Genomic DNA, 21648 nt, shown 5'->3' with positions numbered 1-21648 from the left:
GTGGATCCCTTCACAAAGGAGCTTTAAATTGTCTTTTTTGTGTCCCTGTGGTTTGTGATTTGTATGTGTAGTTTGTTCTGTGAGGGGATCCTCCTGCTTTATTTTTGTTCATAAAACTGGAGTAGTGATTATGGTTGTATGCAGTTATGAAGAAGAGTCTCTACAGGTCCTGGTCATGTATATGCTACTGAAAGCCATACTTGGGCAGTGGCTGCACAGAATAACTGACCTTAAAACTAGTCTTAAACAACACTTCACCTTCTTTTTGTAAAACATTTCAGTGACATCACCAATTGTAATTTTCAGAATTTTTTTTTTTTGGAAAAGCAAAGGAGTTACTCAAGCAGTCCAGGGCTTTGACAAAAGGGGTATTCCTACACTCATCTCAAAAGAAAACATTTGTTTTAATTAGCATAAGTGTTCCTCAGTTACATGCAAAATTGCTCCTTTCCACCTTTCTTTTTTAGCTCTTCCCCAAGGGGAGATGTTCAGACAGGTTAGGTTTGTATATGTGATCTCCTCCGGGTCATTGATAGGCACAGTCAAAATGACAGGCTTCTCAGATGTTTTAACAAAAATTTGTTGCAAATGGTAACACTTTCTCTGGAAAACCATTCCCTTGGCTTAGTCAAAGATATTTAGAGGTGGGAGTAAAAAAGGAAGTGAAGCTCTGTTTGTATCTCCTTGGCTTCTCTGGATCAATAATCCTTGGAGAGGGAAGCTAACCACAGCCAGTTTTGTAATCTGGGAACAATTATGACATTTGGCAGTCTTCCTCCAGGAAGAACAGCAACATGTTCTTACTCCAGAGGAAAGTGGTATTGGCATCAGTAGCTGTTGTGTGCATAAGGACTATTGAAACATGTTATTCTGTGTTGAATATTTTGTGTTTGCAGTTTTCTTTCTTCTAACCTTGTATTGAGTCAGTTTTCTTTAGGACTGTATTACTGAATACCTGCTGAAAATTGGTTTCCTCAGTTACTCTCAAGCCCTTTAGAGATCCCTCTTGCCCTGCATATTGTCAAAATTAATGGTATCCTAAAATCTGTTTATAATTTTATCTATTAAAAACTATAAACAATTGGCAACCTAGGTTGAAAGGTTTAATAGAGAAGTAAAAATGACACTGACATAAATGCAAATTTGGGTTCTGTTATGTAGGATGTAGCTGCCAAGTTCTTTGGTCATAGTGTTGGAATTGTTTATCTTCTTTCAAGAGGGACAACACTTTTGAAGATAGTAATGTTACCTCTAGTGCCAACTCCTAAGTTAATGTACAAAACAGGCCTTCAAAAATGCAGGAAAAAGTTTTGAAGTGACAAGTTTGTGACCTTCTTCAGAGATGATTGCGTTCTTTGTTCTGTGCCAGTATTCAGTATGCTACTTCTTTCTTTTTGAAATAAATAGAGGACTGTTACTATTAAAAGCCATGCTGTGATGTTTCTTGATCTTTAGGAAGAAATTACACAGAGGGACCTCTGTGGCCTGTAAGCTCCAGCACAGAGCATATCAATCGGCAATGACCAGATACTGGCATTCTGTGCATATGCAATGCTAATTAATCCTCTCTCATTATGGCGCTGTGAATTTCTTTCCTGATATTAGTATAACTCTGCTTGCTGGATGCAAGGTGATTTGCTTACTTGCTTATATAGAAGAAGAAAGCTCCCTAAAACATTACTTTGTACACAAACTTTTGTCCTTTTATGGCTTTATAAGTTGAAGTTAGTAGGGCTGATAAATAACTTATATGTGCATCCCTCTTTTTTTGACTGCTTTCTTTTGCATTCGTATTGAACTGGGTATTGGGTGGTACACACTGGTTGCTTGCAAGAAATGCATTGACTTCATGTTTCTTAGATCTTGTTTTGCTGACTGTGGTAACTTTTAACATATTTAGACCTTTTTTTTCCTTGTTCTGTAACAACTGGCTGTAGTTCACTGAATTAATTTACTGGAAATCTTTGGTGTTTTCCTTTTTGATTGTTCTTCTAAAAGCTGCTGAAGGCAGAAAAATGTCTTGTTTTCAAGGCCTTTTAACAGACAGTGACAGAGTTGCATTTGTGTTTTGAGTTATGACTGGGCTTGCTAAGACAAATTAATGGTGTATTCAACGATAAATATTGGAAAAAAAAAGATAGGAAATTAGTACCCTTTTGATTCTAAAACACAGTCAATTTGAGTCCTAAATAAATCTGAGGTAACTGCAAGCTTATTGGAAAGAGAGTAAGCAAGCCACTCTAAATTATAATGGAATAATAATTTGGGAAATGAGTTTGATGTTGATTTATTTTGGAAAATATTAAAAATATCATAGTAAAATGTTAACTAGAATTTTTGAATAAATGCTTTTATTTTGAAAGCTGTTTTTAGGTAGATCAGTAGTTTAGGTTTAGTTTAGGTTTAGTTTATGTTTTAGTTTAGGGGCCTGACTTCATGTCTTGGTTTTGGAAATATCTTTCGTTATGTTGAAGCTCAGAATCATAGAGTGATAATATATCCTGAGTTGAAAGATGCCCATGAGGATTGTCAAGTCCAACTCTAGATTCCAAAGAGGGCAACCTGAAAGTGAAATAATGTATCTGACTGTTGTTCAAACGCTTCTTGAACACTGACAGACTTAGGACCATGACCAGGTCTCTAATTAGAATTAACAATTTTTATTATAGACACTTTAATTGCTGTTCTTGCACTGTTGGGGGACGGATGGAATTATGGAGTTTATATCCAGTATATCTGGATATGTATGGAAGACTTTCTAGTTAGAATTTCAGTTGAAAGGGTAATGGGTAATAAACTAATTTTCTCAGTATTTGAAAGATAATGTTTCTGGTTGAATGGGGCAGTGATATTAACTGAGAACCCTTCGATGCATGCCTCTGACTACTGACCTAATCTGTTGTTTGCATGTAGCAGAGAAACCTTATACATTGTTGGCCTCTGGGAGAGGAGGCTGGTGAGTGAGCCTGTGTTAGGTACACAATGCTGGCTACCTATTTGTGTCTAGGATAAAGCAGTGTGTCACCTGCACCTGTGTGCTTTGCTGTGTACATTGAATCTACACCTGCGTGTATTGCTGCAATCCTGCCCGAACCTGTCATGGGCAACAAAATTTGCCTCCTTTTTTTCCCTTCTTGAGGGGAAATTGAGCACAGTCTCAGAGAAATTCTCCGTGGGTTTGCTCCGGCTTTATCACAAAGAAAAGCATTTTCTCTGTTTTTCCTCTACCTGAATATCCTTCTTGCAAATCTGTGTGGGCTCATTGCTCTATCTTCAGTGTCAGCCAGTGGGACTGAATCACAGCAGTAAGGAACAGTGTGTCAGCAGAATCTGGTGTATCGCTGCCTTAGACTGATGGAAACCTTTCTGTCCTGTGCTGACTCATACTCTGTGCTAGACAGAGACCATCCCACAAGATTTTAGCCGCAGAAATGTCGTATGAGAGTGCTTCTTTGAGTATGTTGAATTTCTGGTTTATATGAATAAAGCGTGTCGAATTTACAAGAACAATTTTAATAACGTTTTGTTTCTAAGTATATTTAGTAATTGCTTCTTTACCCTACCACAGAGCTGTGTGTTGCTTTTGAATACATAAAAATGAAACTTTTTTCTGGTTTATGATGGAAATCTAAAAATACGTGATACTTGTGTTTGGGATTAATTCCCCACAGACTCCAGTAATAGTATGATGACTTGCAAGCAATCTGGTCTAAATAGAGAAATATTTGTGTTACTCTTTTTCTGAGTTTTGAGAATATATTTTGTTGTCTTGAATAGGCTAAGAGCCTCCTCAATACAGAAAATTCACTTGTGTGAGCTTAAGCTAGTTCTACATGTGTGATTTTTAACAACTCTACAAATTTAGTGTGTGAAGAAGAAAATTTTTATAATTTCTAAGTTCTCTTGGGTCCATTCATTACCTTTTGTGCGCTCAATTTACACCTAGGTTTTTAAAATCTGTATGTGAAGCACCTAAGTCAGCACAGATCTTGTAAATTTATATATCTAGAACTTAAGATGTTTTGCTTTTAGTTGGTGAAGAAGGTGACTTAAGTGAACATTTATCACTGTCCCTGTAATTGCCTTCAGAATTATTTAATAAACTTGTTGCTTTAAGTAACATAAATATTACTAATAGCTTGGTAGAAAGAACCATCACTCATGTATGTTACTTATATATCCAGAAAAACTGCTTTTTTTTCCTAAACTTACTTGCCTGTTTTGTTTTGGCACTCACCTACAGCGACAGCCTATGCTTGTGCTCTTAATTCTGCAGTATTTAAAGGTTTTATTCCCTGTGCTGATGGGCTTAATATGTTAAAGATATATTTATGTCATTAATGTTGACATTAATTGTTAATTATACATGTAATGATTAATGTATTTGTGTCTTAAAATATCAGTAATAGTTACTTCTTTGTATGTTTATATTCTTTTGGTTCATTCCTTTTTTTTTCTTCGATCCCAATCTTTGGGATCTCCTGATGATAGTAGCCCACTGTTTGAGTCATCCTAAGGTCTGCCTTGCCTTCAGAGTAAAGTTTTGAGGATCCTTGGACACAACCATATAGTCTTTATCTCACACCAGGCTGATCACATGGATTACATGAGTTTGTGGCTTCAATGTGAGATGAAAGCTTGAAATTAAACAGAGAAGACAGAGGCACTGGTTAGATGCAGTATGTTCTGTAGCAGTAGAATTTTCTTCTCTCACCCTCATAGTAAAGGAGAAGAAGGATTGAAAGACAACTGAGCTTAAAATACCAGAGATATATTTATAGGCAAAATTATGTTAAGTTAGTTGCTCTCCTTTAAAGTTGTGCTTTGCGTTTCCAGTTGTGTTCAATGAGTTGACGAATGTCTTGTGTCTTATGACAGGTCCATATTTATTCTCTTGGTATGGCACTCTTTTGGGGAGCTGACCACGAAGTTCCTCAAAGTCAGGTAAGTTTAGATTTGGTTTTATTTAATATTGCAACTTCAGACTTGATAGTTTGACTGACTCTGCATCAGAGTTAACACAACATTGGAGTTAACATAGCATCTCGTAATGAGACAGTGAAGAGAATTTCACAGGATTTTACAAAATGGTTAGGGTTGCAAGGGACCACAGTGGGTCATCAGATCTAAGTACCCTGCTGGAACAGGGTCATCCCAGAGCACATGGCACAAGGTTGTGTTCAGACAGTTCTTGAATATCTCCAGTCAGGGAGACTCCACAGCCTCTCTGGGCAATCTGTTCCAGTGTGTGGTCCCCTGCACAGTAAAGAGGTTTTCTTTTCTGTACTTGGAGCTTTTTCCTGTGAAGTGTGTGAGGATGATGGTGGTGTTGTCTTGCAGGAAGAAGGTGCTGATAGTACATTTCTCTTAGTTTCCATGGAGATGTATCAGAGCTAGTCTATCCTGTAGTGCCACAGGCTGAAAGAACAGTTGAGGCTGCTGACAAAGGAGAAAATAATTTGTTTTGGTTTAGGCTTATATAAAAACAAATATTGAAATAACACTGTTGTTTTACACATAATAAAGCACTTGTTCTCTATGCTGCCATAAATTCTGTGAGTCTGGACTTGACACATACAGATACTTAGGTTTCACAATGGCCAAGAAAGGGTATGAATTGTTTGGAACAGGGAGTAGACTCTTGCTATTGACTTGTCAGTCAATGCAGACACAGTTGCAGACTGCTTAGACCTGAGTGTTGTTGCTCAATGGGGTTATTTTACACACCCAGCAGAACTCCTAGACTGTCTTTCCACAACTGACTGAAGATAATGTGATTCATCATCTTCCTGGATGCTCCTTCCCTGCCCCCAATTAAACTTTTAGAAGTAAATGTCTAAAAGAATGAAAAGAAGATGAAATACATTTGAAAAAGCACATAATGATGGACTTGGAACTACAGGATTGTGCAGCTCAAGGAGAGAATAAATTTGTGGTTCATATTTGAGTTTGATCCTACTGGTTGGTGTTGTGTATAAAGATAAGGAAGGAAGTTTGGAAAAGCTCTTCTGCAATTTAAGGATCCAGTTCCTAATACTTTCTTTAACAGAGTGGTAGTTGGGTTCTAATTTGTACTTATTTGGAAGTAGCTGCCTGAAGGTGGAAATAAAACAGTTTGAAGCTCTGACTGTTTAGGGGTACCTATTCATAATGCTTACCATGCCTGTCCCAAAAGCCCCAGTAATTTCTTAGACAGCAATCCACTTTCTTGGTGTCCTATCTTGTAGGACATGAAAGGAACAATATTTAACAGTAGTGGGAGAGTGACTTAAAGTAGGTAGAGGTGTTGAGCAGAAAGTAGGCATTAATTTTAGTCCCGGATTTGTTTCTTCCTTTGGTATTAGAGTGTAGCAACAGCTTCTCAGTAATGCAGTGGGAAGACACACTCTACCTGTTAATAGAACAGTATTTCCCCAAAGATGGTGTGGTGAGGTATGCCTGGAAAGAATTTACCTTTGGGATATTCTCATGTGGTGCCTGTGGAGTTAGTGGAGGCAAAAGGACAGTCTTGTGTATGGCGTTACTTTTAAATGTTAATGTGCATGTAAAGGTTTTCCTGTTTTTTAATACATTTTCTATATTTGTCTGCCTGTGTTAGTTAATGAGCTGCTTCTCTACTGGGAGTGTGGTTGAACACAGGAGTGATTTTTTATGATTAGTTAGAAGTGATAGATGGGAAAAGCTTATGTTAATTAAATCAGGGTGGTCCAGAGCAATTTATTTTTTTTATGGTACACCTTAAGAGTACTCATGCAGGGAAGATTGGAAGACTGTAATTATTTGAAGTGCTCTGTGATGCAAAAAGCATGACAATGCTTGTACTTTGTGGGTAACCACCCACTTTGGGAGAGCTGCAGATCAGAAAGCTCAAGTCCCAAGTGCCTGCGGCATCTGAGAACAAGTGTTATCACCGACTGCTGCAAAACCCGAGGAGGGATATTCCACGTTCAGTGTGCTGCATTAACTGAGTGGGGAGAACAGAAATAAATCTATATTTACTTTTTTTTTTTTTTAACTGGATGGGTGTTGTCCTGCAGTTACAAAGCTCTGCTTCCTTAACCAGTGGCTTTGTTATTTCATTCCTTACTTTTTGTTGATATTGTTTGATAATGTCTCTGGAATTTGGAAGTGCTAACACATCTGCTGCAAAATATTGGTGAGGTGAGGAACTACACAAAATGAGCATAGAGGGTTGTACAAAATTATTGTAGTGAGAATTGAATTTTATACTTGTGACTGGCTGGCAGAATGTTCAAAATCGGGGGAGGAAACTTGCTCTGAATCTTTTCACTTTTATTTTGTTTTCATTTATTCATTAAGCATTTGAGAAAGGAAAGCATCCGTGTCCTGACCTTACAGATCAGGCAGCTTGTTTGGGCTAGAACGTTGCAGAGTGCGAAATGAGTCTAGATGCCGAATGCCTGTCTCCTGTTCTACAGCCACTATTTTTTCACCACCTAGATGGGGACTCTCAAATTGGCACTCAGATAACGTAGGCAATAAGTCTCATGAATAGTTATTTTACGTTGTTGAATGTCTTTGGTTTCTGAGCGTTCAACAAGTCACTGTTCATACTGATTTTTCCTGTCTCTCCTGCTCTTGTTTGTCACTAGCCTATCAAACTTGGAGACCATCTCAACAGCATCCTCCTCGGCATGTGTGAAGATGTCATTTATGCCCGTGTATCTGTACGGACTGTCCTGGACGCTTGCAGTGCCCACATAAGGAACAGTAACTGTGCCCCTTCTTTTTCATACGTGAAACAGTTGGTCAGACTGGTTCTGGGAAGCCTGTCTGGGGTAAGTCTGTGTGTGTTTGAGAAATAATAGAGATGAGCAGGAAGAGAGCAAAAGTGCAAACTCACAGTCACTCTGCAGTCATTCTTTGTCTTGTTTTGATATGTTGCAATTTTGAGAAGGGTCAAAAGAACTGCTTCTCACCCCATGTTACAAGTCTGTGCACTTGACAATTCCTCCTGGAACATGCATTCACGAGTTTCTGAGGAGGATAATTTTGTGAACTGTGTCTTCATTAAAAAAAATGAGGAGACAGAACAAGATGATGAACTCTAGAGCAAGCCTTAGACTTGTTGCTACTTGAAATGCTTAAAAAATGATTGCTGTGAGTTTTCTTTATCTTAGTTATGTTTACCTTTTGGAGAGTTGCTTTTTAACAGAAAGAAGGACTCTTTAGGCAGTGTGCCAATTCTCTTGCACTTCTGCTCAGATCTTGGGTATGAGAATTGTGGAGGATTTTATTGTCTGATGATGACCAATCTGTCAAACTGTTTTTAGAAGTCAAAGAAGCTACATGAACTCATCTTGCAAAGTTACTATTCCTGAAAGACAACTTCTGTCTTCACCTAAACCATTACAGCATAACTTCAGAATAGTTAAATTATTTCAGGATGTAGAGGAAGACCATAAGTTGTCATAGAATCAAAGAATAGTTTGGGTTGGAAGAGACCTTAAAGATCATCCAGTTCCAGCCTCCCTGCCATGGTCAGGGACACCTTGTACTAGACCAGGTGCTCAGAGCTCCATCCAGCCTGGCCTTGAACACTTTCAGGGGTAGGGCATCCACAATTTTCATGTGTAGCCTATTCCAGTGCTTCACCATCCTCTCAGTAAAGAATTTCTTCCTCATATCTAATCTAAATCTACTCTCTTTCAGTTTGAAGCCATTCCCCTTTCTCCTGTCACTATAGGCCCTTGTAAAAAGCTTCTCTCCATCTTTCTTTTAGGCTCCCTTCAAGAAGGCCACAATTAGGTCACCCCTAAGCCTTCTCTTCTTCAGGCTGAACAAACCAAATTCTCTCTGCCTTTCCTCATAGAAGAGGTACCCCATCCCTCTAATCAACTTCATGTCCCTCCTCTGGACTTGCTCCAACAGATCCCTGTCCTTCCTGTGCTGGGGACCCCAGAGCTGGATGCAGCATTCCAGGTGGGGTCTCACCAGAGTGGAGTAGAGGGGCAGAATCCTCTCCCTCGCTCTGCTGGCCACACTGCTTTTTATGCAGCCCAGGACATGATTGGCTTTCTGGGCCGTGAGTGAACATTGCTGGATCATGTCCAGTCTCCCACCAGCACCCTCAAGTTCCCTTGGCAGGGCTACTCTTAATCTCTTCATCCCTCAGCCTGGATAGATACTGCAGTTGCCATGACCCAGGTGCAGCACCTTGCACTTGGCCTTGTTAAACCTCATGAGATTCCCATGGACCCACTTTTTGAGCTTCTCCAGATCCCTCTGGATGATATCCCGTTCTTCAGGTGTGTCAACTCTTCCACTTGGTGTCATCTGGAAATTTGCTAAGGGTGCACTTAATCCCTTCGTCTTTGTCATTAATGATGGTATTAAATAACACTGGTCCCAATGCAGAGCCCTGAGGGACACCACTTGTCACTGATGCCCATTGATACTCTGAGCCACTGACTCTCTGGATGTGACCGTCCAACCACTTTCTTATCTATCTAACAGCCCACCCATCGAATCCATCTCCCTCCAATTTGGAGAAGGGTGTTGTGGGGGACCGTGTCAAAGGCTTTATAGAATTCCAGGTAAATGACATCTGTAGCCCTTCCCTTGTCCACTGATATAGTCACCCCATCATAGAAGGCCACTGGATTAGTCAGGCAGGACTTGCCCTTGGTGAAGCCATGATGGCTGTCACAAATCACCTTCCTGTCCTCCGTGTGCCTTAGCATAGCTCCTAGGAGGATCTGTTCCATGATCTTCCCAGGCACAGAGGTGAGGCTGAAAGGTCAGTAGTTCTCAGGATCTTCCTTTCTACTCTTTTTAAAGATGGGCACAATAAATTGTCAGTATTGTCAGATTATTCTCTGACCATTACTTGCTTTCCTTACGTTCTGTTTATAATTAAAACAAATGCTGAGCAGTTTGTTATTGATGAAGTGATAGCCTATGATGGTCCTGAATGTTATCTGGTTTTATATCATCCAATTTTTTATCTTGCAGGGGTTATGCCAGTGTAAAAATTTTGGTGTTTAGAGACTGAAATCACATGAAAAACTTTGATTTGGTGATGCTTCCTTTCTGATTGTTTGATAGTTTCTTCATAAATGTGATTTGGAAATGCTTGCAGAACGTGAGAGGTCCCTGCATTTGTCTAATATTTGGCAGCAGCTGATTAAGCCAGGCCTCCAGAAATATTGCTGAGCCTGAGCTCCACAAAGCATTGCCTCGTCCCTGAGGTTATGTCTGTCAGTCCAGTGCTCCTCGCTGTGATGTCTGAAGTCTTGTGTAGTTGCCAAGTGGAGCTGGTCTGTGATTCAGTAAAATAAAGGGCTACAGGGCCTTAATCAGTGACACTTAAAATAAAGATCCTTAAATCAGGCCACAAACTATAGAAACAGCTACTGTGGAAAGTGAGTCATTATTCTCCAAGTTCTTCATGGCTCTTTTTGCTTAGCAAATTTTCTACCTTTCCTCCCTTTGTTCTTGTCAGCAGGCTTTCAGTGGGAGTCTGGGGTTAGTGTGACAAAGTAATCTAGACTGGCCTGCCAGAGACAGCTGTAGTGGTCCCAAATGCTTGTACTGAAATCCAGCGGAGAGCTGAATCCAGCAAGCGCGTTCCCGTCTCCCTATACCATGTTGATAATGAAGGAGCTGGGCTACTGGGGGTTACCCAGTGCTGAAGCTTTGCTAATTTCCTCTGCCAGTAACCTTTTTAATTCATAACATGTCACTGCGTTGGCTTTTGCAAGAAGGCCAAAAAAAAATAGCTGAATAGAACTGAGTTGACAGAACAATGACGACATAGCTGTGCTGCTGTGTTTTTCTGCACCTTAGCTAACCATCCCTGCTGGTTTTAATGTTCAGTGCTCTGTCTGTTTGCTGGAATTTAAGTTAACGAGAAAAACATATAAATTTGTTTTATCAGAAGCAGAGTGAAACTTGCTGTTCCAAGACTGGTTTGCCTCTAATCTTGATTGGTTTTATCAAAGGCTTGAGAGGTCTTAGCTCTGTAACTGGTCATTTGGTGGTCTGTGAAGTACAGCTGAGAGGTCCCTTGTGAATGTTTTCATTTTCCATGTTAATATGCTTTGTAAAGGGCAATACAGCACAAGGCTGATTCAGTCTGTTTAATGTTAATTGAGTTGCATTGTAACTGTAATGGTTAGAAGTCTGCTTGATTCCTCCTTCCCTCCTCTCAGCTAAGCTGCTGTCCCAAACTGTGCTCTTGCCATATCGGAAGATCTCACTAAGAATGTTTTGTTGTAGCAAATAAAACCTTTTTTCAATGATTGTACATGTGAAATAGCTTTTCTTAGGGAAGTAGTGATTTTTTTAAAAAAAGTGAGGAGTAGTTAAGCCTGAAAGGAAAGGAATGGGCCTGAGGGGCTAATGAGAATTCTCGCAAATGTGTGCATGGGATTTTACATGTGCAATAAATTGTGTGGGGGTACAAGACTACTTCCTGTTACACAGGAAGCTGCTCAGACCAATCACAAATTCTAGTCGTGTTGCAGTCATGGAAGATAGTTTTTGTGTGTTGCTGTCCCTTCAGTTTGCTGTAGAGATGGAATGTATTGAAGTTACATGCTTGTGAACTTAATTTATTCTTAGTGGAAAAAAGGTAGACCAAACATGTAGTAAAATAATGCACAAACTATTCAAATATGGATAATTCTAGGGGATATTCTCACTGATGAACCTTTTTTTTATTAAAAGATTTGAACTGCCATTCCGCACTTGAACTTAACTGTTTGACACTGACTAGTGTTGTTCATTTATATAAACAATGCTTGTTTCATGTTAAGGTGAGCTCTTTCAATATTTAACTTTGTGTTACTGCCTTTTTTTGCAGATGGATCAACTGTCTTGCAATGGAGATAGAAAATTGCAGCCAGACAGGAGCCAGGCTATTCGGGAGAGGCTAAGGGGAAAAGGGCTTCCCACGGGTAAGTGCTTTGTTGCAGTAAGGGTTATGGCTAAAAAAAAAAATACAGCCTTCTGGAAGACCAAGTTTGGGTAGATTTTGTGACCAAAGAAATGGAATAGAGGAGGACTTGCTTACATTCACAGAACTCTGATAGTTCAGTGTCTAGCTAAGTGTTGGTGATGGTGACAGGGGAATGATTATTTCAAGAAAAGACTTGGCTTTTTTCAGTTCAGTTGTGGTAGTGAGAAAAGGTTTTAAAGGTTCTTGGCCAAAAGTTTTGTTTGTGGAGAAAGGAAATCTTCAGCTGAAGGTCAGTCATCTGGAGGGACAGGAAGCAGCTTTTCTTTGTTCCCTCTTTCCTATGGACTCTGCCTTTTCTTCACAGCTCTAATTGCACAAAGCCTCTTTTCCAGATTCCCGGGCAGCCCTGGTCTCTTTTCCCTGCACACAAAGCCTTTTTGCTGCCTCCTCTATTTTTTCTGAAGAGAGATATTATATGTTCCATCACAGTTCTGCTGTGCTTTGACAGTGGATATGGAGGCCAGGTAGGGTTGTACTGTTACTTCCAGGAAGTAAGGAAAGACGACACTGGGAGGGCAGGGAGGAGACAAACGGTTGCTGTTGCCACTGTGGAGGAAAAAGGATAAAGTGACATAGGATGACAGCTGATGCTGACCATGACTTGTCACTGTATAAGGTCATAGATGTTGTTTAAGGTCAGTGGCAGCATCAGCAGCATCAGCTCTGTGCCAGGCTTTTCAGACAAGAGGATGTATTCTTCCAAAAGACTGGCCTCAAATTTTTCTGGAAGAACTGTGGAGCTGGGAAGGAGCACTTTTAGGGCATCATGTTGGACCACTCTTAAGTTGTTGTGATGCAGACGATGACATGTTATATTCAGGTGAGACCACTTTTGCCTTAAAAGGTTCATTTTCTCAAAATGGGAGTATTTTGGTGCCAGCATGCGACATCACCCACAAATACTCACCACTGTAAGTTGTCAGGGACAGAGGGTTTTCATCTGCCTCACATCATCTTGCTGCTTCTTTACCACCAGTAAACTTGGAACAGTTATGTTGGTGGTGTGCTTGAGTTGCTCCTTTGTTTAGTTTTGTGTCAAGCAACAGTGCAGGAACTGAAATAATCCACAGAGTTGTGACAATGTGAACTGCAAAGGTTAGACACAAGTCTGGCAAGGCATTGGTGGTCTTCCTTTGTTGATTCTTTTTTGAGATGAGTCCTAGATTAGGCTACTGTTTGATATAAAACCTTATGTCAGTGATTGCCAGCCCTTCCAGTACATCACTGTGTTTAGGAACAGTTTCTGGTACAAGCTGTTGCTTCATTTTCTGGCACAAATTCACTGTTCTGGCTGCTTTCTCAGGGGCTTTGTTTTCTTACTGGCTTTTTTTTTCTTCTTTTCCAGAATATTTCTGCAACAATAGGGAGATCTGTAGGAACACAGGACCTACATAGTTAATTTTATTTGTAAACTATGTAATGTCTGCCTTTTCTGGATTTCTTAAGCTCTTCCTTAAAATTAATTTTTACCCTCGTTTCCACCAATTTTAAGGGTTGAACCAGAACCTTATTGTTCTAGTTGTTAAATTGTTAGTTTATTCTTTAACCCTATTCTTCCCAGTCTCCAGTGTTGCCATATTCATAGTCTCTTTACACACTTCTGTTCTTTTGTCAGTACTACCCTATTCCATATGTTTTCCAAGAACTTTATTTGAGCACAGTACCTTACTACCTCAAGCTTTGTCATTTCCATACTCCCTTTCCATCATCTATTCTGCTTTTTATTCCATGATCATAATAAACCATGTTTTGGTGACGATCAAAATTTTTTTAAAGTTTTGAAGATGTGCAGGGTTGTCTAAGTCTGTTTTCACTGCATTAGCAAACCCTGATTATTCTTTCCTTTGTTGTTTCTAGTTTTGTTTTCTCTGCACAGTCTTTTGCTGGTTTGCTTTTCATTTTCTTAGAAAATCTTTAACTTCTTTTTTTAAATGATTGTATGGTTTGAGGGATGTTGTTTCTTTGTTCATTTGTTTTCCTACCCACAACTTTGCTTAAACCTTTTAGCAGAGAAGTAATGTTTGTCCCCAACTTCTTCAGTATATCTCAACAAAAAAGCTTTTATTTTAGGTTGTACTAAACTTTGGAGATTGTTGTAGTATCTCCAGCCACTATCTCCATGGCTATCTGGTTCAGTGCTAGGGTGAATAACATCCCTGTGATGTCTGAAACTTTCTCTGAGAAGGATGTCTTTAAGTTAAAGGAAATAAGACTAGATGATCCAATTGCTGGTTTTTTATTGTATTCTCTGACTTGAAAAAGAAAGTCACAGCTAGGATATTCTTTTCTCTTATCCTTGCTTTTTTTCAATCACTTATATGTATGACTTCTGAAATGGTTGAGAGTAGTTGATTTATATTTTAATTATAAAAACGTTCAGTTAGGATGCAGTGTCTGAATCTCTGAAGGGCTGTGGAGCTGAATGTGTGTCTTGCTGCTATTTGCTCACTTGCCTTCTGGCTCTGCCTAGGATTTCCAGGTGCCAAGCAGAACAGATTCCCTGCAGTGTGTGTGCTTGTGAAATCACTGGTTTGGCGAAGAACAAGCAAAATTAAGGGTTCTTGGAGACTGAGGAGTCCACTTGGCTCAGCTGCTATCAACCAGTGAATTCAACACAGGGTTTTAAGCAGCCTTGGTCAAAATCACTCAGTTTCTAAAAGACCTCTCTTTTTTAGGGAACATCACATTATTCAAATAATATTTTTGAAATGAGTGAACTTGATGACCCCCAGACTACAGAGTTGGCTGAATAGTCCCCATCCTCTAACACCCGTTCCTCTTAAGTTGATTAAAAGTGCATGCATGTGTAGAGTGTTACAGATAATGTGTGGCACCCCAGGGAATAAATATTTGTGCATCACTGTTCCACTGCAAATATTACATTGTCTGCATTGCTCCAAGCCTGCTCTGTTACAAGTCTTTTTTTCAGAAGAGAAGATAAATGGAAGTCCCTCGTTCCTTTATGTTTTAAGCTCTGCCTGTCCTGCTTCCACTCAATCTATTCCAATTTATCTGTATCACATTCACTACCTGTGTAAGTCATTCTTTTTCTCCCTTTCCTTAGGTTTACAACCTTCTTAACTTCCCCAAAACCTTTCCCAATTCTGCTTCTGCTATCAGTCATGTTTCCTGGTGTGTCTTAATAGCACCATCTTACTTCTTTTTATTTTGATCTTAGATATGTTCCTTGATCTCCACTTTGCTGAAACCTCAGGGAATTGTAAATTACAAACCAGAACCCCTCACAATACCAAACCAGTTCCAGCTGTTTTCAGTTCTATTCTTATGCTGATGTTATGTATACTGAGACATGTATTTGAAAGTTGGTGAGGACCCAGTGAAATGGATGTCTGATATTTATGAGGCAGCTCACATTTGACTTAGGACAGTTTAATGCTTGTTATTTCTTTTTCTGCAATGGTATGCTGGTTTGCTGGTGCAAATTCTGTCAGTGGTAGCATGGATCAGCTGCCCTGAGGGCACTGCTTTAAATTTCTGGGAAAGTGAGCTGTAGAATGTAATGCTAATTATTATACTGATTGATAATCTCATAGATTGAGGAGCAGATGAGGGTTTAAGAAAAATGTAATGGTAAAAGAAAAGAAACCAAAAGAACTTCAGCTCAGAAAAGCATCGAGTCCTTTTTCCTTCAATTATCACTGTGCTGTTCTTCTGCTGTGTGCAGCTGAAATAAACACCTCTTACTGCAAAATGGCAAACATTTAGAAAGGTAGGAAGCTATCAGACAGGATTATGGTTTTGAGTGAACTGCCTTTCTAATAAGTTAAAGTTATGTCAGTTATCTTTTATCTGAGTGTTTGGGTTTAACTACCTCTGAGGAGACATTTTGGTCAAGTTTAGCACTGAGACAATTGGAGAGGGCAAGGAGGGTGCACATAAGGATGTGTCTGACTTTACTAGTTATTTTACCAATGTATTTAAGGAAATAAAGGTGGCGAGCAGAAGTCTTTCCTGGAGAGGACAGAAGCCTGGTCTGATACTTGCTGAGGCGAAGTTCTGTTGAGTCATTGTGAAAATCTTAAAGAGAATTCACAATGAATCAAATAGCTGTCTTTCGGGGGAAAAAGCAACATAGGGGTATGGTGTTTATTGTGAACTCAGGGGTATCGGTATGATACACTGAGCAGGTAACTTAAGATAGCTGATAAATCAAGCTAAGTTCATGAATATAGAGATGGTTCAGTAAGAGAGATGTGCTTCTAACTGGACAGTAGCCAGCTAATAACTTAGATATTTGCAGTCTTTGGAAATTGCTATGATTTTTGCCTTAATTGAATTTTATTAATTTTAGGATCAGTTTTCCAGACAGTATTAATCCACAGTTATCATCGCTGGGGCTTTATTGTTGACTTAGGATAAATGTTTTGAAATATTTTTCCACCTCATCTGTTTAAATCAAATTTTTTGCTCTTCTTAGGTGACAAGGTTGGATATTTACAGCTATTCATTTCCATCTTTATGTCTTGAAGATAATTATTAAATTAATAAATAGCTTTGTGTTAATGTTCTCCCCAGTTAAATTTATGTTTTGTCTCTTTCGTGACTCATTTTCTGTGGCTATCTTGGTGAATGAGTTTTATGGCAGGGCTGACTTTTTATGGCAGGGCTGACTGCAGAAATAATTTATTCTAAATTAATATTACAGAATGTTTGCTTTTAGTCAGGTCATACTCGGAACACAGTGTTTAGGAACTGACTTAGCCAGCAGAAGTAGAAGCAGTAAGACCTGTCGTGAGTCATCTGAACCAAGGAGTGTTATTTAATTTTTGTACTCAAAACACTTTAGACCTTAAGAGTCTTTACATCAAGAATTATTTGTGGAAGTTACTTGATTAGCTTGATAAAATTCTTCTGGTGTGATGAAAGAGTAAATAAGTGCTAAACTCTTTCAAATATAAAGCAAGAGTTAATTCACTGGGTTACTCTTCACCACAAACTATCCTTCAAAAGGTTGTGTAGGCTATTTAAAGCCCAGTTGAAATCTCCATAACTTGTACTTGCCTGGCAGCCTTCTTCCCAGCCATCTAATAATTGAAATCTTGCACCTTTTGTGTTTATTTGCAAAGTTCATCTTAACTGTACACAACAGGAAATATTTGGAAATAGAAATCAAAATTGTTGATGTTGATCAACTCCCTGTTTCATGAGAGTATATACGCTATCAGATGCAGCAAAAATAGTAGGTGCTCTAAACTGAATAAAAGATGCTAAGGCTCAGTGAAGTTGATCTTAATTTTAACAAGAAATGCTAGTGTTTACTTACTATTCTCCATGATGTCAATTACCAATGTAGCTGTCCAGAAAAAACTGACCAAAAAAAAATGTACCCTTTTGCTTTTGATCCAGGGAAATTGATTGTGGATTCTGTTTTAGTTCCTGTTCTGGGTGAAAATGCAGCTTTTAGTCTATAAAGAAGCAGTTTATATTGATGTTCTCCATGTGTGAATTGAAGTAGCTTACCCATTATGTTGCTAAATCCAAGCCCACAGATTTAAGCTATCAAAAGCTACAGCACAAACTTAATTCCATTGACTTGAAAGTTACCTCATCTGGAAGTAGTCTTTTTTTTTTTATTTCCCCTGTCTCCTCAGTACTAGAAAAAAAGAACTGAGTAGGTGGAGAATAACTTCCAGAGTTCAGCAAAACCAAATGAAAGCCAGATGAAGGTTTCTTGTTGAATAAAAAAAAAAAATTACTTTTTTGAACTCCAAAAACTATGCCTGTTTTCTTCCAGTAAATGTTTCTGTTTGCATCTAGCAGTACTGGTGGTTTGCCTTGCTCGAAATCTTTTAAATTTAAGTATAGTAGCTACTGCCATACGGAGCTTCCAGCCTGGCAGTCTTGGAAATGCTGTTACAGTGGTGCTGAGGACAAACTTAGAACTCTGAAGACAAAACAAGAGTGGACTCAAAGATCAGTGAGGAAACCAAACCAGAGATGTCAAAGGCTGCCTCTGAGCAGAAAAGCAGCTGTATCACTGAGCTTCTCCTGGGTTGTGCAGAAATCCAGGGAGGGAATAGCTAGGTGGACCTCTTGCCTACTTGATTGAGAAACATACCCCAAAAAATTGACCCATAAACCTGAGTGGGAAAGAGCAATGGTTGCCTGAGGAAAGCAAGAGGCAAAATGTTGCATTTATGAATTGTGAAGTGCTGCTTGGCAGGGATCACTACCACTGTTCTGAACAAAATGCCTGATTTCTGGAGCTATTCGGTGTTTTTTGATAGAAGAGCTGTGTCAGTCCAAAGCAGAATGCAAATTGTTATACCGGATTTATAACTTGATCATTACTTCCAGTGCTTTCAACAGTCCTTGTGTCCAGTTCATTTCTTTCTTCACAAAGAATGCATTGTTTAGGAGTACTTCCGTCTGAAACTTGGATTTTTCTCAACTATTTAGAAAGTAAAAGAAACGAGGAGGTGCCATTCCTAGCAGTCAACCCACAGGCCACATCTGGCTCTGTTGTCTTCTGTTTGGCTCTTAGCCTGCCCCAAAGGGATTGCAAACCCAACTCCTCCACCAGCTACCCACTCATGTTTGAGAAACTAACTGCCTTGTCTTGGGAGAAAGACTTTTTTTTTTTTTTCTGTTGCTTTGTTTTCTGCACAAAGATGGCGTGGGAGATGTTTTTTAAACTCCTGTATAATAATTTCCTCTCTTCAGACTTTCCAGTCTTGTACTGGTGTACTTTCATGCACATGTGGGCAATCTCTCTCTGCCCTACCAGCCCCTGTCTCTTCCTAACCACCCCCCACTCTCGTGTGTGTGTATGTACATATATCCACGAGTTGAAATCCATAATAGAGATGAAAAAGATATTCCATTTTGTGCAAACAGAAGAAAGAGTAGTCAGAAAGACTTTAAGGAAAGTTGAGCTGAGTTTATTCAGTAAAAACAGATGACAGTATGTGGAGGTAGTGACGGTGTTTGCTTTTACATAGTATTTGATTAATTGCCTTTATGATCAAGCTGGTACACAAATAATTGCAGACAGACTGTATTTAGTCTTTAGTTTCCTCTTGCTCAGAGGAAAATCAACCAGATTACTGTAGTCAGTGTAAGTGAAAGATAGTCTGTGAATGACACTGGTGTTAAAGAGGGTATAGTTGTATTCATAGCCGAAGACACCAGAGGAAGAAGGAAGCAGATCTATGGTTCTTTAGCAGATGGAACATCTGGCAGTTGAAGGCGTGTGTGGAAAACTAGATTTTCATTTTAGCGCCACAAGGGAATTTAATCGTGGAGTCCTGGTGATTAATTGCTATTTTTATTGTATATATTCCCTCACTGTATATAATATACTTTGGAATCATGCAGTTACTATAATTGCATTTGAATTATTTACAGTAATTATAAATAATTACACTAATGTAACATCAAGTAGAGGATAAACACCCAAGGGCGATATGTGAAATCAAGAACCCATACACTCAGATGAGCAAGAAGAGTTTAGTTCAACAGAGAAGTAACTGGGGAGGGGGAAAGTATGCTTTTTGAAGTTACTTATGTGCTGTAGCATTTTAGTTGCTGATGGCTCATTCTGTTACTATCACTGACAAGTAGGGAAGCATTTCTCTGTCCTGTTATACATGTGGGTTACTGAAGCATGGAGTAGCTCTGTGTGGTCTCAGGTGAAATACTGAGTGTCTTTAGTGGAGCCAAGGTACTTGGGAGAGGTCTCCGGAGTTTCCATTGAAAATACAAGGCTCCTTTTTTTTAAAAGGAAGATCATAACAAGAGTCTACCCATGCATTATAATTCAAAGACATACAAGTTCCATTATGCAGTCAGGTTCATTTGATCATTAGCTGGATCTTTATTTTCTATATGTAGACTTTTGCTGGTAGTTCTTCCCTTTATTTTTCCACTCATTTCATCATAAAAACCACAGGAAGAAAAGCTGAAGGATAAACTATGTATTGGCTTAATGCATTTGGACTAGAGTATGCCATTCAGCTGAAAATCCATGTGTTAAAGAAGGGCATATTATTCCAGTCTGCTCTGTTTTGAAGGTGTACTGTTAGCTGAAAGGTAGACATATGAGCCTTGTGCTGAAAGAGACTTACTGCAGTCATTTAAGACCCTTGATCTAATTAATGATGAGGTAGTGTGTTGAGGAAGTCCAAGATAAAAAAAGGGAAAATACCTTAACGGTGATTTTGTGACTTTCAAAGTCTATAATAGTACTACAAAAAAGTAAGAAGGGATGAGGACAGATTTAAGTCACTAAAAATAGAAAAATTGGCCTGGACTGGTTGCTGGTTGCCTAATCCAATTTTACTACTGGTATCTGCAATTGAGTTGCTTCTGTACTGAGAAGTCTTGTCCTTTGTCCTTGGCCTCTGCCTTCTGATGCCGAGAGCAGCATGCATTTTTGGATGGTATAAAGTACAGATCTCAAAGTGCTACTTTGCTTCAGTTTGCCCTCTCAAGATGCCCAACTTGAGCAGGCTGTGCATCCCTTGCCCCAAAGTCACTTCTTTAACCTTCTCTGAGGATGATTCTTTAACAGCTTATGTTGGCACTGTGAGTCAGTTTGGGCAGAGCTTGTTGAAATGCTGTTATGCAGAGAGCGATGGGGTTTTGCAAAGATGGGAAGAATTGCCAAGACTGATGAAATGTGGGAGTGGGGAGAGTAACAAAGGAACGATGAAAGATGTTCTAGAGAATTTTGCAGTCTCAAGACTGAATACTAAGGCCAGCTGTAGATTCCTTTTGGTACTACGTTAAAATCTTATGCTGGCTGCATAAGTCATTGTAGATATGAGTTAGACCTGGAGAGTGGAAGAGCAGCGTGGCAGTGTAATGCCTCCTGCTCTGCTTGCTGATGGGACAGCTCACCTCCTATCTCATCATGCAGTTAGCTGCCTGAATGGCAAAGCTGTACCAGTGAATACTTTCCTAGTCACTGCTGATGGGATAACGTTCATGGTGTTCACTTTTCCTCGTGAGGAAGCCCCAGGTGGGTGGATGACTTGGACTTGGGGAATAGAGAGCATCTCTTGCGTGTCAAGGCAAAGGAGCTTGTGTCTTTTGCACGTCTGCATGAACTGGAAATAGCTTCTGTTACACCTGGTCTGGATGCTCCAAGTCCATGGAAACTACAGCTTTGGTGAGGAGGATGCTATAGCACTCTCACTGAGAGCTGGGCTCTTCCACTACAGTTCTCACCAGCATACAACAGATAGTTTTGTATCTCTGGGCTTGCTCTGGTGAGGATACCCACTGGTACTAAAAGTACAGCTGTGACTCTTTTAATTGGATGTGGTTGGATTAATTGCAGCAAGATAGTGCTTCAATGTGAGGAGACCTAAATGATCTTTTGAACCAGGAATGTTCTGAGTCATGACTGATGATGTACTGAGTAATCCTGAATGTATATCCTTGGTAGTATGTTGGAGTTGCAGCTGTCTGCTTATTTTGGGCTTTTTTCTGCTTTGTTTGCCCTTGTTTTGTTCAATAAGTTTTCAGCATGTAAATACTTTCAGTGTTGCAGAAATGGTTGTTTGTTGGGTTTTTTTTTAACATTTAAAAAAATATGTGAAAACTCTGTAGAGGAGGTTGTTTTGGTTTTATTCTGCCCAGAATTATCTTGGAACTCTCATTTCTGGGGAGGATTCTTGGAGCTCCTTTGGATTTGTGTT

The 21648-nt window shown here is 39.4% G+C and overlaps 1 protein-coding gene across 4 annotated transcripts in view; it reads left to right on the top strand.

Moving 5' to 3' along the window:
• PTPN13 (protein tyrosine phosphatase, non-receptor type 13) overlaps positions 1 to 21648 on the top strand; it is a 117840-nt gene that overhangs the window by 33536 nt on the left and 62656 nt on the right. For all 4 annotated transcript variants that reach the window (XM_027692787.1, XM_027692788.1, XM_027692786.1 and 1 more), the window contains exons 4-6: positions 4879 to 4944; positions 7614 to 7799; positions 11828 to 11921. In XM_027692787.1, the coding sequence (XP_027548588.1) occupies positions 4879 to 4944; positions 7614 to 7799; positions 11828 to 11921 (346 nt within the window). The remainder of the gene's footprint in view (positions 1 to 4878; positions 4945 to 7613; positions 7800 to 11827; positions 11922 to 21648) is intronic.

Source organism: Neopelma chrysocephalum, unplaced genomic scaffold (assembly GCF_003984885.1).
Source record: "Neopelma chrysocephalum unplaced genomic scaffold, ASM398488v2 Primary Assembly neopelma1_88, whole genome shotgun sequence".
Classification (NCBI taxonomy): domain Eukaryota; kingdom Metazoa; phylum Chordata; class Aves; order Passeriformes; family Pipridae; genus Neopelma; species Neopelma chrysocephalum.
The sequence above is the reverse complement of the archived record's forward strand: the minus strand, read 5'-3'. Positions and strand labels throughout refer to the sequence as shown.